Source organism: Buceros rhinoceros, unplaced genomic scaffold, assembly GCF_000710305.1.
Source record: "Buceros rhinoceros silvestris isolate BGI_N320 unplaced genomic scaffold, ASM71030v1 scaffold12888, whole genome shotgun sequence".
Classification (NCBI taxonomy): Eukaryota; Metazoa; Chordata; class Aves; order Bucerotiformes; family Bucerotidae; genus Buceros; species Buceros rhinoceros.
Window position 1 is genome coordinate 35,808 of NW_010425331.1, and position 16,960 is coordinate 52,767.

Below are 16,960 nucleotides of genomic sequence, written 5' to 3' on the forward strand. Positions count from 1 at the left end.
TCAGGGGATGGTTATGCCTCTGAACGGCACATCGCAGAGCTTCAGGGATTCATGGCTTTGTACGGGGTGGGCAGCTGCAGTGAGAGGCAGGAGTACCTACATAACTATTGATCAGCCCACTCTGGTGAGCCCATATTTGAAATTTAGACTGGGAGGAGGCATGTAAGGGAGAGATTGAATTCAGGTTTTGGTATGGACGTGTGGGGATAGTGAATACAAGAAAGGAATCACTGCAGGTGCTCTGTGAGACAGAAATGGTACCTGACCTTACAGCTGTGGATACGATGACCTGGTACTAGCCTGGTGGAGAATGCTCCCTGGGATATGATGGACCTCCTCAGGAATCACTCAAAAATGCAAGGAAAGGAAGTGTTTCACTTCCAAGCATCAGCAGTCTGCCTGTAGACTTGGCTTTACAGGTGTTTGTAGGGGGCATCCCATGCAAAAAAAGATCTTTTTTTGTAAGACCATAACTTAGCTGGATCTTCTTCATTTTCTTGCCTTTATGTGCACGATCCTGTAGCAAGTCCATGCAGTATGGAAGAAGCAAGCACTCATATGCAGATACTGCATATCTTCTAGTTATTTTCCTGTAAAGCCTCATGCAGAGATGTTTTTCATATTTAATCCCAGTGAAACAGTTCCGGAAGAGACACTGAGGAGAGCCAAACAGATTGGGTTCTCAGACAGACAGATTGGGAAGTGCCTGGGGATGACTGAAGTCCAGTGCCGTCAGCTGAGACTGAGGAAGAATATAGTGCCTTGGGTGAAACAGGTAAGTGAGAAGCATCATTGATCTTGGTGGGGGCTTCCAAGAGTGCAAGGAGTAGGAGACCTCCATATGCCCTCTTTAGAAGCAGCTGAGGTGAACAAAGTGGAACACCTGGCACTGTTAACATCCGTGGGGGTTTTGACGTTGACATGAGAGAAGAACAAATTTCACCCACATAGCTGCAGGCATCAATGTAATGACATGAGCATCCCCAAAGAGAGACTCAGAATATTCTTGTTCATATTCTGTGTGGCTGAGGGGAAATGCAGCTTCAGGAAAAGGCTGAGAATACTGGCCCACCATGGTGTGACCATGAAAAGTGTAATACCTCTTTTCTCTGGGTAGTAACTTTTTACAGGGTAATACTTTATTTGAAGTGTGCTATTGTTATGGGTTCATTTGCTATTCATTGTGATAGCACGATCGTAATGAGCTCATCTAGTATTCATGGCAGTGTCAGGAGTGCTTTGCTAGGTGTTCTGCTGCGGCAGTTAAGGTATGTTGGTATTAAACTGTCACCAGCTGGGGTTTTTTTTTTTGTCCTTATAGGGGAAAAATAAGCCCAACTCAAACTCCTGAATGTTTCTGAAAGAGCCCATCTGTATCCTCAGGCCCAATTCCAGGTGCCAAATTTCCTTCTGTTCCCCAGCTGCTGTTTTCTGTCTACGTCCGCACCAGGCCCACAGAAGTGCCTGGCCTTGCACTGCGTTCTTTCAGCTGCATATGGCACTGCAGTGCTCAATTGATTTGTGTGCCAAGGTACCCTTAATAAGGTCATTCTACTTATGGCTGCATTTGTGCCTTCAATATGGCTTCAATGTGGCTTCAAATATGTTTCTTCTTGAGCCATGAAGTACAAGTTGCAGTATTAGTGTCAGTAATGAGCAGCAGACACTTACACGGTGCTAACGATGTAAGGTCACAGTCTTCATTATTCACAAGGCTTTGGACAGCCAGTGGGGATTCCTGAAAATGCTTGAAGATTGGGCAGATTTTTAAATGATTCTGCATGTAAAAATTCCTGTCAGGACTGCTTTAATATTGATCCCCATTCAGTATTCTGTGAAGAAATGTTTCAGCTGTTCATTCAGGGAACTTCAGCAGTCGCTGGTGACCTAGATGGGCTAGTTTTCATGTATAACATGCAATAAGTAGTTGACACAAATAGTTTGTGAACAGCCTAGTAGGCATTTTATTCTTCTAGGCTCTCTGGTGACTAATTACGTAAAAAATTGTTGAAAACTGCATGTAGAGGGTTGTTGAAAATCACTCTTGCTTTGTGTACCATTTAATTATCAAAGCATGAGTTATACTGTAACATAAATATGTAGTACTTGCACTCCTCACTGCTACTCGGAACGATCCCTAAGTGACTTTGTGTGCATGTTTGTATTCAGTGTGCGGTAAGTTGGGGTCAAGGATACGGTGTGAAGATCTCAGCCGACGCAGCTGAAGAGGACGGGAGATGTGAAGGAATGGAGATCTGTGTAATTAATGCTACCAAGCCAACTAGGGAATGAGGGCCCTGGCAAGAAGGGGTGGATGGGGAAAGTTCCTGGGCTACGAAGGTGTTTTACCAAAGAAGTGTGGAGCTAAAACTGCAGCTTAAAAGGGGAGGGTAGACTGTGCTGTTGACCGAACTGTAAGGTCTGGGGAGAAGCCCAGGCATATGCTGTGTTGCCGGCATATGACGCTTCAGATCCACCTCCTTTTGAGGAGAGACACAGTGAGAAAATAACAGGAAAAATAGAAAGAGAAGATAATAGGAGTAGAAAAGGAAAGAAGGAAAAGAAAAACCCCAAAAGACCTGCACCTAAGAAAGATGTTGAGGTGGCCAAGTTACAATCCCTCTTCTTCCCCGTACAGATTGACACGCTGGCAGCAGAATACCCAGCGGTAACTAATTACCTCTACATCACATACAACGGGCAGGTAGGCACCTTCGGCAACAACAGTCTCATTACTGTCTAGTTTGATGTCTTTCCCCTATTTGCTGCACGATTTCTGGAGATCTTGCAGATGTCTTGGTCTCTGTAGCAATTATTTTGGATAGTGTTACGTATAATCTCCCTCCAGCAGGCCTGGAACTTTCTTTTGCTCAAATGCTGATGCAGTGCACTTGGTGTTAACACCCCTCTGTTGTTATGTGATCCCATCCTCTGTGACCTGTACTTGCATCCTCGGTGCGTAGCCCAGGTGCTGGGAATGCACAACTGTCATTTCACTCATCTCATCCATTTTTACATGAAACTTAACAACTCCTTAGGCTGCTTCAACAGACCAGTCAGAGGTGCTATGTCTCCTCTGGTGTGGGTGCAGCACCACCAATTCCAGCAGAGTTGCACTTGATTTACACTGCAGTAAACGACATCAGCCTTGAGCTCTGAAGGATCATACTGGTTGATATGGGCTGAGCACTAGAAACTGTTTATTCTGAAAAGCATGGAGTTAGGTGCTGTGGAGTACAGATCCTAATGATTTTTCTCCCTACCTTCTCAGGAACACGATGTTAAATTTGATGACTGTGGAGTGATGGTGTTGGGCTGTGGACCGTATCACATAGGTAAATCTTTCTTACAGCTCCTCTGTTCTCCTTACACCCTCGAGCTGCCTTTGGATATTCTTGTGGTTCATTTGTTCCTTTTCTCATATGGTGGCAAAACCCTGCAGACCACAGTGCGCAGGACATCAATTCCTAACACAAGGTTTGCCTTTTACACTTGCTTGGAGACTTCATTTCATGCCCTGGAAAAAACAGGAGAATTGGAGAATTTTATTACAGTTCTCTTGTCAGTTGCGATTTCCACAAGGTTTCAGGAATTTTTTTTTTTTTAATCTTACTTTTTATACATATTAAGGTCTTGAGAACCTGATGGGTTGTATAGAATTTTGTTGCTCCCTCACCTATCTTCTGTGTTTACTGCCATGATTATGTTGTTATATACTGTGCATTTTATTGCTGTAAGTATAGGTGACTATGAAGCTATTGTGATCTCTTCATCTGCCTTTCTTTAGGCAGTTCCCTGTATGCTGGTTTTTCAGCCCACTCAGATGATTATGCAGCGTAAGTTTCCTCATGGCTACGAGTCTCGGGTAGAGAGACTGATGAATTCAGGATATGGTGACCTTCACTTTTTTTTTTCTTGGTTCCTTCCAAACAGTTTGCAATTACTGACAAGAAAAAAATTGCTTCTTAATCAGAAATATTTTTGCTCTGCATCTCACAAGTAGCGTTGATGGATTTTGAAAGCTGAAATTTAAAACTGCATCTATTTGTTTTGCTTGGATGGGACAAGTCACGTGCCACCTTCTTGATGCTGTTTGTAGGTTGTGTCTTTTTGAACTCAGTTTCCAGGATGAATGTTGAGATGAGTGAAATCAGAAGGAACGCTCCATGATTATGCTTATTTTTTTGCAAATGCTTCTGACAGCCAACATGCTGTGTAACATGGTTACAAAAAATGAATATAAAAAGACTGGCAGTGCTGTGTAATAATTTAATCGAATGCATGTGAATACATTTTGCACCATTCACCTAAAACTCCTAATTGCTCCGGTTAGCCATACAGGTCTCTTCTTGGTCTTACCTGTTCTGTAGCTCTGATTAGATCAAGACAATCTTTGGCAGAGGTTCCAACTAAATAAAAGCTGCTAAAAGAAACCATTACTTGCACCTCTAGAAGACTTCTTCTAGGTGCAGTACCCAATCTGATTTTTTTTTCTGTTTTGTTTTATTATCCTTTGAAGGCAAGTCAGCAGTGTGCTTTTCCTCCATGCGTTCAGAGTTGTAGTCATAATTCAGTGGGATCAACTTAGAGTTCCCTGTGGATTTACACTTACAAAACAGGAACAGGTCAGAAAGGACTAAATGATTTGGATGAAAGTTAAACATGAGATGTTATCATTTTTTTAAAAGAAGATTCTTACTTCCTTTGTAAAAACTGAGTTTTAGATTAAAAAATAACAGCCTTATGATTTTTATTTGAAAATATTTTTAAATACCTTACAGAAAAACCTTGAATATGTTGACACTTTTGCAAAGAAATGAAATTATTTGGGGGAAGTGTGAGATTATTTCAGATGTCGTGCTCTATTCTGTTTTTAAAAAGAAAATTACCCAAACTGAAGTGTCTTTTTTTGAAGTTTTCTTGTTCTTGTTAACTAATATGCCAAATAGAAACACAATGTGAATGGAGCTGCACACTCCTGAACCGCAGAGCTTGCTTTCACACACCTTTCACACACACGTTAAAGCCTCTGGCTCACTGAGAACCTGAGCTGCAGTGTGTGACCTGTGCTCCGTGGGAGTACTGCTCAAATATTGAAGGAGATGCTTGCTGCCACGAGAGTGTCCTCCTTGTCCTGGGAAGGCATGGGTTTGTGTAAAGGTCAGCCCTGAAAGCAGTGTAGATAAACTATTTCACCAACTTTGTGGACCAGCGGAGTGCTCTATAAATTTTAAGGTGTGCACGTGGAATTGACTGGGTTGAAACCTGAAAGTGAGTTCTAAAACAAGCCTGTATTGATGCAGTAATTATCTTCTGAGGAGCAGAGTCTGGTTATGTTACAACAGTCATGACTAGTATTACTCATTATTTGCTGTCTTCGCTTTTCCCACTGTTTGGACCTGACCGTTGCTGGATGTGACTGGAATACACTTGGAAGTGTTCAGCTGTTTTCCCAGGCTGTATCTGAAGCAGTCACCCGGGGACTCCAGACAACTATTGTGTCCCAAAGTTGAGGTTTCTTACATGTTTAAGAATACCTGAATAAGAGTACAAAAAGTGAACGAGCATCTGGTGACTCTTCTGGGAAACATCCCATTTCAGTGTGATTTCCCTCGCTTTTCTGTGGGGGTTTTAGTTGAGTCCTTTAGTTTTGAGGCTCCTATTTGACAGAAGTAGCAAAATAAATTGTCAATGAGTGTCCTCTGACAGCCATCTGTTTGGGACTGGGTGGTGGAGGCAGCAATTAAGCACAGCCTGAATTTCCAATGTTCCTTATCACACAGTTATCTATCAAAATAATGATATCAGTGGTTAATGAGCATGTAAACTGTGAACACATCATGATGAGGCCAAGGTTTTCTTGTAGACTAAGCAGAACCATTTAATGGTGTTTTTTAATATGCATCATTCTCCGTTTATGGTTCCCCTCTTAGATGTTCGAGCGTAGAAATTTATGGGACAGTAACTGTTAGCACAGCCTGGACTCCAGCATTGCCTGAAGCCTGCAGCATTGCCCAAATCCCAAGTTCTGCAGCTTGCCCAAGACCAAGCACCACGTCCAGGTGCTCATGTGAGCACGAGGTGATTCCCTCTGTGTCTCTCTCCTTTAGAGGTGGCCATGTGCTTACTTAGGGGTCAGGACAGTAGGACATGCTCGCCCCACCATTTTGCCATAAAACAAGATAGAAGGATCACAGAGTGGCTCTGAAAGTGTTCTACCAGTTTGCCTTTTCTGGAGACAGTGCATAGGAAGGTCAATTCCACCGAGCTGTGTTTTTTCTGTTGTTAAGTTAGCCACACTCTGCTCTTCTGGAAGGTCTAAAACCACTTCAGTCTTCTGGTTTTTAAATGACAGCTGTACAAATGCTTTGTTTTTCCTGGAGTAAACAGCACTGTCTTCTAATAATGGGCACTGAATTTTGTCACCTTCGAGCTTCTGCCTCTTATCTCAAAGCATGTTTGTTGGGACACAGTAGTAGCTGGGTGGGCAGCAAGAGCAGACATGAGTTTTTGTGAGCACAGGGCAACAGACGTGCTATAGAGGCCTGTCACTCCTGAGCAGCTGAGCCGACTTACCTGTTGTGCTTGGAGGCTCGTGTTTGTGGCTGATTAGTTTCCATGCAAGGACGATTAGATTTCTTGCTCTGAGCTGACAGGAGACAATGCTGATTTTTTTTTTTCTTTTTCTTTTTTAATCTCGAGTGCTGAGAACATCTGTTTATGTTTTCTTCTCTGCATCTTTCCCTTCCTTGCCCACTTTTCTGTCTCCTGGCAGGCAGCAGCGTGGAGTTTGATTGGTGTGCTGTCTCCAGTATCCGCACGCTGCGTCAGCTTGGCAACAAGACCGTCGTGGTGAATTGCAACCCAGAGACGGTGAGCACAGATTTTGATGAGTGTGACAGACTGTACTTTGAGGAGCTGTCATTGGAAAGGATCCTGGACATCTACCAATATGAGGTAAAGAGGAGCAGTAGCGCCATAAAAAGCCATGAAGCAAACCAAACTTTTCAAAATTCCTGTCGCTAGCTTGCTTTGGTGGAGCAGCTGGGAGCAAGGGGGGAGAGCTTGCTAGCAAAAGCTATTTGGTTTGGATCCTGATGTTGCGTTTTACACATTGTTGATGTTCCTAGCAGACTGCTCAATAATGAATGCCAAATAAATATTAAATTATTTTGCAAGATGCCATATTGTGCAATATTTACAAGCAGATTTAATTTGCTGCACAGTCATTTATCGCACAAATTGTTCTGCCCTTGCAGTGCTGAGCTTTAGCACTTAAGCATATCCTTGACTTTAAGCACAAGTACTCCCCCTGAAGCAGTAGATCAAGTCGTATACATAACTGTGGCGTGTGCTCAAGAACTTGCAGCCTTGGTCTTGCAATACAGCGGCAGTGTGATGGATGTGGTCCAGAGTGCAGGCAGGCAGACCAGGAAGGGACACTGGAATTGCCATCAAACCAAAACGTATTGCAGCTCCTGATCCAGGCGTTGCGTGTGTCCATTTGGAGTTTTCAAGTGTTCAGAAGTGCTGATACTAAGAGATGGAGAAGAGTCCCAGACAGATTTGGTAATGGGAGGATAGATAACGTAAACAGTTTGTCCCAATATGGAAAATGTTGATTTCTAACTGGTAACACACTCATCTTGGATTTGTGGCTGAGGTTTTCCAAGGTGCTTACAGGAGCTTCACCTCCCTTGAAATTCAGTGTGAGTTGGCCAGGTAACTTACTGAAGCAACTTTGCAGAACCCAGGCCGTATTAAACTTAGGATTTTTCTTGGCTCTTTTTTCCAGTAGATGACGGTCTGAGCTCATCCCCTAAAACAGTTTTATAACCTGGCTATGTTTTCATCATTCCAAAATTTGGAGCCAAGGAAAAGCACATCAGAACTCAAGTCTCAGTCTCTAGGCTCCGTTCTTAAACCATTCGCAAAATACTGTCTAGGACCAGTTTTGTACATGTTGCTCTACCTCTTAAATTTTCGTAAAAACAGAGACTGTTACTGGAAGACACTGGTTTAAGACAGGCCAAAAGACTCTGGTGGCTCTCTGGAGTCTGGAAGACCTATTTTTGAATGCTTTGGGAGTATCCATGAGGCTCAGCTCTATAAGCATTGAAGTCTTGTTTACTTAAGCAAAACTGAACTTCTGAACTCAGGGCGTGGAAGAAACTGGTATGACAGTTTGTCAGACAAATAACACTGATGAAACACTGCATCTAATTACTGCAGGATCAAAGAAAAGGTAGAAATAGGTGATGAGGGAGCAACTACTCATTTAAACATGTAGTGCTAGTAATCAGCAAGTTGGGTAAGAAAAATATGTGAAAAGAATAATGTAAACATACTGAAACTTGCATTATCCTGCTTGTCACAGCAGGGCTCGGTGAGTTTGATGGGAGGCATGACAGATCTCAAGGTCTAGTAGCAGCATCCCGCAGTACCCAGAGCTGAAGGGGAAGGACAATCTGTTGGCAGTTTTCCCAGCTCCACCAGCCACGCTCATCAGCTGGAGTATGCTCATGCTACTGGGCATATTTTTTGCCTGTCCTGCTTGGGAAGTAGACCCAAAAGTGACCATGAGAGGTGAGAGGGCAGAGAGGAGGCAGCAGTTGCTAAGGTGGTGGGAATAAAAAGGGGGAGAGAGAGATGATGGGAGTTTGCAGAAGATTCTGCTACTCTGACTTGGGTATGAAAACAACCAATTTGATGTTTGCTCTGGAGGTGTTAAAGCCATCAGGGTCTGAACCTAAACATCCAGAGTTAAGGTTGTGCTGTCTAATAAATCCCAAGATGAATAATAAATACTTGGCTGTGTTTTAGAACCCTTTTCTTAAGTAGTGACATGGTATCATTATGCCTAATTTGCAATTGGGGAAACTGAGTCTCTGAGGAGTGGGGAGACTAAATAGTGTCAGGCAAAAGGACATTGTAGATGTGGGGACAGACTCCAGACCTCCAGCAGACTGTAGTTTAAAATATATTATTTGCTCTATGTATTTTTTTTTAAATGCTAATATCCTGTTAACAGAATACTTCCTCGGGCAAACGCAGTTGGAAGTCAGTCCCTAAGGAAACGATCAAGTTAAAAATTCAGGATCTGATTCTGAGATCCCTCATCAATCCTGTAGAAAACCGTCTCTCTCAGTTTCCTAAACAAAGCAGTGGACAGTGCTCTGATCTCAGATCTCTTTTTTAAACTCTCGTGCTCATTAGCCTCCTCTGGTGTTCGAATGTACAAGCAGCAGCGGCCAATACTCTGAAAGACCGAGACCACTGGTAAAACATCAGCCACCAATGGACACAACGCTTTGTCCTCACTAGAGATGATACATCAACTCCCTAAATGTCGCTAGGATTGGCAGCAAACCTTGAGCAACTATTAAACTCAAACAAATTGGTGCACTGCCTTGTCCCAGGTTTTCTGATCAGACAAATTAGGCTGCATCGAGGAGCGAAGTTACCAACGTGTCTGAGTGGGCTGGAACCTGCCTACCAAGAGCTGCTCACAGCTTTGCACAGTCCCGTCCTGGGGACATACTCAGCTGTGCCTCCTCTTTCTCTTGTATCTCCTTTACTTCTCCCTCTCCAGTGGACATTCATAGCTGCTCTGAGTCGCTAAAACTGAGCTCTGCACAACAGAGCCATGCTTTGGAGGGAAGTTTAATTTACTGAGAATGTGCAAAGTTAGATGGTAGTCTATGAGGGCAATAATTTAAAAAAAAATTCTTTCCCTCAGATTTATTGGCTTTTTGTTTCCAAAGGAGATGTTCCCTTTTTATTTTAATATGTATCTGCTTGAGGGCCTCTTCTGATTCTTTTTCAGTTTCGAGGATCATTCTGAAACAATTCATAAAACCAAAGGAGGCTCTTAGGTACAATTTTAATGGTCTCATTTGTTTTCAAACTCAGGGAAAAAGAAAACCCAACTCTATTACTAATGACATAAAAGCAAGGTAGTAATAAAAAGAGTGATTTTTGTTATAAACGGGAAAATAATTTTCTCCAGGCTTCTTTCTCTAGATTATGTATAGCATATATTTCAAAGATATCTAATGGCAAGGATGTTATTAATTTTCTTTATAATTAAAGTATGGCTGATGACAGTGTGATATGCAGTGGAGTCCCTTTCTGTCTGCCCACGTTTCTCAGTGGAGCAGTGCTGTTCCCCAGCAGGGCGGTGGGCGGCTCTTTGGGCGATAGCATGCATTGCGAAATGACAGCAGTATTTTAAAGGAAAAAGCAAGCAGCAGCTCGCTCTCAATCTATGGTACTTTTTGAGTAAAACTGGGTATATGATTCTTTGCTATCTGCTTAAATAAGCCATCTCTTCTGTCTTCTTGGGGCTGGAGTCCCTAACGCCATCCCAGCTTTAATGGAGACAGTGTTTGGATTTCAGAGGCTCGGTGACTAGAATTGTTTAAAAGGTAGAAATAAGTGGCAGAAGAAGCTGTTAGCTAGGACATTCACTTTTCAAATACGTTGAGGGTAGCTTAAGATGTTGGTTGACCTTGGCAGCAAAACTAGGTTGACTTGTTATCAATCAGGAACCATTCCAAGCTACAAGAAGGGATGTGCTTTATTCACTGTCTGGTTCTTGTCAATGTGGGGTGGTAAGGGCTCTGGGGACTAGGGATAAGTTCTGTATTTTGGATGGGACTGAAAACAGTAAGGAACAGATTATTGGTTGGAGATGACGATCTCTGAAGTCATGAGACAACCCTGTGTGGGCACAAAACAGCCTTGCTCCACCCCTTTACTAAGAAGGCATTTTCCACTTCCTGTCCTAAGCTCTTTCAGGTAGTTGTCGTTGGCCAGCAGCAGCATGTCATCCCATAAGTGATTGTGTGGTGAAAGGAAAAAGAAGATCTCCAGCACTGTATATTAGCAGAAAATAATAATCTTGTAGACCTTGGGATAGTAGGTGCTACTTAAATGCCAGACTTTTTTAGTGGCTTTTTATTATGGTAGGAAATTAACGACATTAAAGTTGAGCAGGGTTTGTACTGGTATTTATCATGTTTTTTTCTCAGTCACTTCTTGCCCATCCTGCTCTCAGCTCACAGACCTGCCGCTCTAAATCCATTTAAATCCTTCATTAAGAAGTTCCTCTTCCAAGAAGGCCAGTGGAGCTAACCTTCTTCAGCAAAAGCATATTGGTTAATTAAAAGAACATTGGTACTCTAAAAGATAAAGCCAAATCCTGGATCACTTGATTTATATTTCTCGTTTGTTAGATGTGGGTAAAACTGTGTAAAACACATTTAGTTCAAAAGAGCCCTTCACTACAGCTCTTCTGTGGGCCGGATTCTCCTTTGGGTAAAGTTTCAGCAGCATTAATTTGGAAGTCAAGTGCCCATTGTTTAATTACCCTCAATTATTACACAATGTAAACATAATTCATGTCCTCATAATTGTTGCAGGTACTCTAAAGCCTTTTTTTACTAATGAAAATTTTCACACCAGACTAGCTTGTACTTGAAAGCATTAGCAGTTCTATGTAAAAAAAAAAATGCCCATATTTGCACCTGAAGAAGGATGTGTGTTTGCAAGTGAGATCACCTGTCTCCTATTATTTGCCATTTATTATTTCCTCACTGAAAAAGAGGTCATCCAGTGATGAACATGAGATGCGCCATTGTGGCTGGAGGATGCTGTGCCACCTGCACTGCCTCATTCGAATGTGCTACCAGAAATGAGGAGTGGGTCAGGAATAATGAGCATGAATTAAAATAAAGGGCTAAGGGTATCCAGAGTAATTCACCACCACCGGCTGTCTGATGGATTGGGCTCAGTCGAAAGAGACTCTGCTTTGCTTTGTACAGACCAGCAAGGGGTCAGCAATGAGCGCTCCTTAAAGGCTGGCATCTGGGGCTAGGAAAGAATGTTTGCTTAGCAAATAACAACAACAAAAAAGAATTCCAGTTGTTTCCCGTTGTCCCTTTGCTGGGAGTTACTGCCTTGCAACTCTGTAGTAAAAAAGCATTTGTGTGAACCTCTGCTACTCTGGAAGTCTCTGACCATGAGCATGGGAGAGGCTGTTTTCTCAGAAGAAAGAAAAGGGACCTACAGCATCCTGTTTGTCCATGCTGCTGTGTCCAAAGATTGCAGCAGAGGTTGGGTGTGGGCTTGGGTGAAGTGATGGTGCCCATGTCCACATGTGTAGGAGAACATGGGAGGGACACCTGACCCCACCAAGTGGAATTTTGAGTTTCTTTGGGAGGCATCACATTTTCATAGCACAGCGTCCTTCGTCTGTCAGCTCAGTGCTTGTTCTTGCTGGGAAAGCAGAAGGCACCTAAACATGACATGAAAACAAGGTAACAGTCTGTGGTTCTAGGAGAAGTTAAAATCTTGGCTTGGTGTCAAAAGGCAGGTGAGCACTGCAGATTTCCTTGATTTCTGGATGAATATGATCTCAAGTTACTGCTGTCTGTTGAGTAACATCAAGGAGGATGTTGTTGTTTTAGAGAGGCTACACGTTCTGAGTTACACTTTGCAGTCTCTGGATCAGCACAATGATGGTCTGCCTTTGCTCACAGCAACCTGAAAAGTGATGTAATCTAAAAACGGTATTCCTCACTGTAACAGCTCTTAATGTTAAGCAAACTTGGACATGACTGTGTGCCTTTCTCTCTGCCAACAGGGATGCAGTGGATGCATTATTTCTGTTGGTGGGCAGATTCCCAATAACTTGGCAGTGCCACTGCACCAGAGTGGAGTGAAGATCCTTGGTACAAATCCTTTGCAGATTGACCAGGCAGAAGATCGCTCTGTATTTTCAGCTATTCTGGATGAGCTGCATGTGGCACAGGCTCCCTGGAAGGCAATCAGCACACTGGTAATTTGGGATGTGCATCTGGAAAGTGATGAAGCCGCTGGCTCAGGGCAGGTCGACTTACTGATACCTTTTGAGATTCCAAAGATGTTTGACAGTTTTTTACTGTTGATGTTGAAGAACTTTTTGCTCCCTGTAAACATACTATCACATTGCTGAGAGTGGGATGGAACTGGAAGGGAAGTGTCTTCAAACCACCTTTACTCAACATAGGGTATATACCCAGAAAATTTAGCACCACTAAAGCTACTCTATTTTTCCTGCTGGCCTTGAAAACTATTCCAGCAGGTGGAGATTGGAAAAGAAGAAAGTGCAGAGGAAGCGAGATGTGTTGGTGCTGGGTTTTTTTTTCCTGATGAAGCTCTGTGGACAGGGAAGATCTGCAGAAGACAACTCTGGAACCAGGAAGTTGTGTATTATGTTCAGCCCAGGCTGTAGTCCCCGACTTCATCCCCCCTACCCCACAGACTTAAGGGCTAGTAAAGTGCAAACACAGTTAGAGAGAAATTTTGGTATGACTTGAAAGTATTTCCTTGTTCACAGCATGTTTTTCCTCTCTTTTTTTAGAGAGATGCTGTTGAATTTGCAAGTTCTGTGAGTTACCCATGTTTGCTGAGGCCTTCCTATGTTCTGAGGTAAGGCTCAGCCATCGGAGCTCATCAGGTGGGGGATATGAATTAGAAAAAAAAGAAAGCCTCTTTGAGACAAGGGAGAGTAATTTCAGGGGGTGTGTATGCTGAGTGCATGAGTGTAAACCTGCCCATTTGACAGGTGGGACAACTGCTCAGACCAGTGGAGGAAGCCAGTGGATCCCTTATGTCTATCAGGAAGAGGTCAAAAGTGGAACATAGTAAGAAAGTCCATTTAGCTGCGTTACCTTTTTTATATCTCAAAGCCAAGAACGTAAACCATCTGCTACATTCCTTAAGGTAGCTGAGACTACTACCTGTACAATTAAGCCTGTTTGTCACCAGGAAAAACAGCAGGGAACACGCTGAGGCCATTTATCAGGGTTGGCATCTGCTTTCAGAAAATGACAGCACATCTTTTGAATTCAGCTTCTTATTTGCTAAGCTTCTCTGCTTACAGGCATGTTTTATGTCCTGTGCTGTGGCAGCTGCTTCTCTTTGAATAGGCATTGTACAGAGCCACACATTTCCAACAGCTAGACTTTTTGAAGAAGTTACACCAGCACACACACACAGCAAACTCACACGTTCTGAATGATCACTCTTTGCTGCAAGGAGTTTCTTCATAGCTGGATGACTAGACACAGAGAGGCAGTTTGCTGGGCACAATTTACAAGTGAAAATAAATTTGAGACAGCATCCTTTTCATACGAAAAAGAGACATATCAAAATGAAGAGGCACAATATTCATTTTGAGGTTAGCAAAAAGTTAAAAATCTTTTTAGTAAAAAGAAGAAAGGAGGAGGATTTCGTGTACGCTCAACTCTCAGGAAATGTCCTTTAGAAGAGACTGCTAAATGTGACTTTTCTGTCCTGTTCCAGAAGCTTGCAGTGGGGTTGCAAAGCAAAGTTAAAAACCAGCATGCCGACTAGGATAGGTTAGAAATGGCTCCTGTCATTCTCCAGATTTTTAGGGAACACTAAGTTTAGCCTGTCGTTTCCATACGTATTAATTTCAGTGTAGGTCATTTCCATGTAAGTATTTGCTGAAGGGTGTTTGGACAGTTTTGGGGGACTTCAGGGAGAAAGATGAAACTGCAGAATGTCAAACCTGAGGAAATAGGAAGTGAAAAGCCCTAGCACAGCACACTGCCTGGCCTCTATTTGCAGAACAGCAGCAGGTACACAGCTAGACTTCTTAAAATCATGAGTAGAATAGAATCATAGAATGGTTTGGGTTAATCCTTTGAACAGATATGGCCTTTAATATTTGCCAGTTGCCTTGGAAAACTAAATGCATTTCCCCGCTAGTGATGTGCTGTGGGTACCAGCTCACATCCTCAGGGGGGTGCTGGTGTAGGTCCACAGATTTAATTGAACCCTGTTGATTTACACTGGCTGAAGAGGTAGGTTGGTACATACAATCACCTAGGTACTTGTGACTATTTGTCTTAGGCTGAAGTGACTGATTTTGTGGGGTAGATCCTTCCTCCACTTTTCCCCACAGCCTCTGTGGTCTTGCCCACAAAAGCAAAGGGGAAACTGAGCATCAATGGTAGAAATGACCAACCAAACATCTTTTAAAAAAAGATTTTTGTCTTTGAAAGGGACCTGAGTCACTGACTCCTGACCCATGTTCTCCCAGATCCCCCTCTCTGATATTACTGACAGCTACATTTCAAAGTGGTTTTCAGATACACTCCCTGTATCTGCTGTGCTTCTCTCTTAGGGACTAACACGTTAGGAGAAGGGCGCAGTGAAATGGCCAGCAAAGAATAGCTCGTTTTCATCTGCAATTGCACTGTTCCAACCATCACCAGAGGTCTGGTGCTCCTCACTTCATGCCAACATGAGCAAAGCATCTGTTTTGTCCTGAGCTCACAGCTAATGGGCGCAGATGGTGAAAGGCTGGGTCCTTAGCGGGGCTGTGTGGCTGACTAGCCATCTCTTCCAGCTTAGGGGGAGATTTAAAGACTTGGGGCAGAAAGGGGATTTGGCAGCAATGCTAAGACTACACAACCACAGTGCTTTGACTCTTCGTTCTGGTTCTGGAGGTCACCTGTCTTCTTGGGGAAGTATAATGGAGGTTCATTAGGTGCCAGCTCTGCCTTTCAGTCAAGACTGGAGCAAGGGGCTTGAGTGAGGAGCTTGCTTGGCTGGTCTGTCATGCAAAGATAGTTGGCAAACCTGTGCTGTGGTGTCTAACGCACTGATATCTCCCCTAAAATCCTGAGGGAAGCTGACCTGTTCCCTTTGCCATTCTCACAGTGGGTCTGCAATGAATGTGGTATTCACTGAAGAGGAAATGAAGAAGTTCTTAGCAGAAGCCACCAGAGTCTCTCAGGTACTAGTCTTCACACTGCTACTGCTTTTTTTTTGTTTTGTTTTGTTGTATTTGTTTCACCTCTATTGTGTTTTCCATCTCTTTGTTTCTGTATTATGTCTTCCTCACTCTTACCTTTGTTTGTTAGGGGAGGAGCCAGTGAAATTAGACCTTGATTCCTCAGTTTGTTCCCTGACAGGCAGACCTTGGGAGCCAGTGCAAGCATCCTTACTGGAATGCCTGCATGGAATGGGGACGGCAGTTAGCTGTTGTACCCATGCATCCATTTCTGACCATTATATCAACAATTATCAACAAATTATCAACAAATATCAACAGATATAGGCTAGTGGGCTGGGGACCTTCCTACCTTATCCGAGCTTGCTGGTAGCAGGTTCTGCCAACCAACATAGAACTGATGGCATCTGTCACTCAGTTTCTGAGCTGTTCTTCCTGGCTTCTTTGAACAACTTGAAACTTCATCCTGGCATCTTATCTATCACCGATGACCTTTCCTCCCCACCTCCCTTTTAAATGCAGATTTTGCTATGACATTTACCTCTCCAAATCGTGTACTGAGTTTCGTGTTCCTCTGATAACAAAAGCGGGATTGCTGCCTGCTTACTGTTAATCCAGTGGGATTATTGATCTGCAGAATATGTAATGCAGAAGATGAAAGCTCTGGTTTCCATTTGAAATGTTTTTCAAAAGCTAGTTTTGGGATTTTTTTAAAGCATCTTTTTTCTAGCAAAGGGAAAGATTTAGTCTGAAATGTTGAAATTGAGAAAAGGAAAATCTGAGCCATTTTCCAAAGACGTGAGTGCTACAGAACATAGTAAACAACTCAAAGCCTAAATTTCTTCTATACCTTCTATGTACAAGGGATGTTTGGAGAGATGAGAATATGGGAGGAGGAGAAAGTTAAACAAACAAGGTTGAATGAAGAACACACAGAATCCGAAGTCTGACTTTGCAACAGTCTCTGAGTTTGGCCTCACCTTTTGGACTATTTTCTCCTGAGGGTTTTCCGCCACCCCCCACCTCCTCTTTTTTTTGAATGATCACTGTTCAGGACAGTACTGCAGCACCATAAACACTACTGCCACAGGAATCTAGGAGTTAAAAATAAGTCAATGAAAACACAACCGGCAATATGTGATATATGCCTAA

General features: G+C 43.0%; 1 protein-coding gene across 1 annotated transcript in view; it reads left to right on the forward strand.

Moving 5' to 3' along the window:
• CPS1 (carbamoyl-phosphate synthase 1, mitochondrial) overlaps positions 1-16,960 on the forward strand; it is a 71,767-nt gene that overhangs the window by 35,698 nt on the left and 19,109 nt on the right. Inside the window, exons 16-22 of the mRNA XM_010141114.1 lie at positions 634-775; positions 2,639-2,704; positions 3,272-3,335; positions 6,776-6,957; positions 12,647-12,841; positions 13,406-13,473; positions 15,736-15,811. Of these exons, the coding sequence (XP_010139416.1) occupies positions 634-775; positions 2,639-2,704; positions 3,272-3,335; positions 6,776-6,957; positions 12,647-12,841; positions 13,406-13,473; positions 15,736-15,811 (793 nt within the window). The remainder of the gene's footprint in view (positions 1-633; positions 776-2,638; positions 2,705-3,271; positions 3,336-6,775; positions 6,958-12,646; positions 12,842-13,405; positions 13,474-15,735; positions 15,812-16,960) is intronic.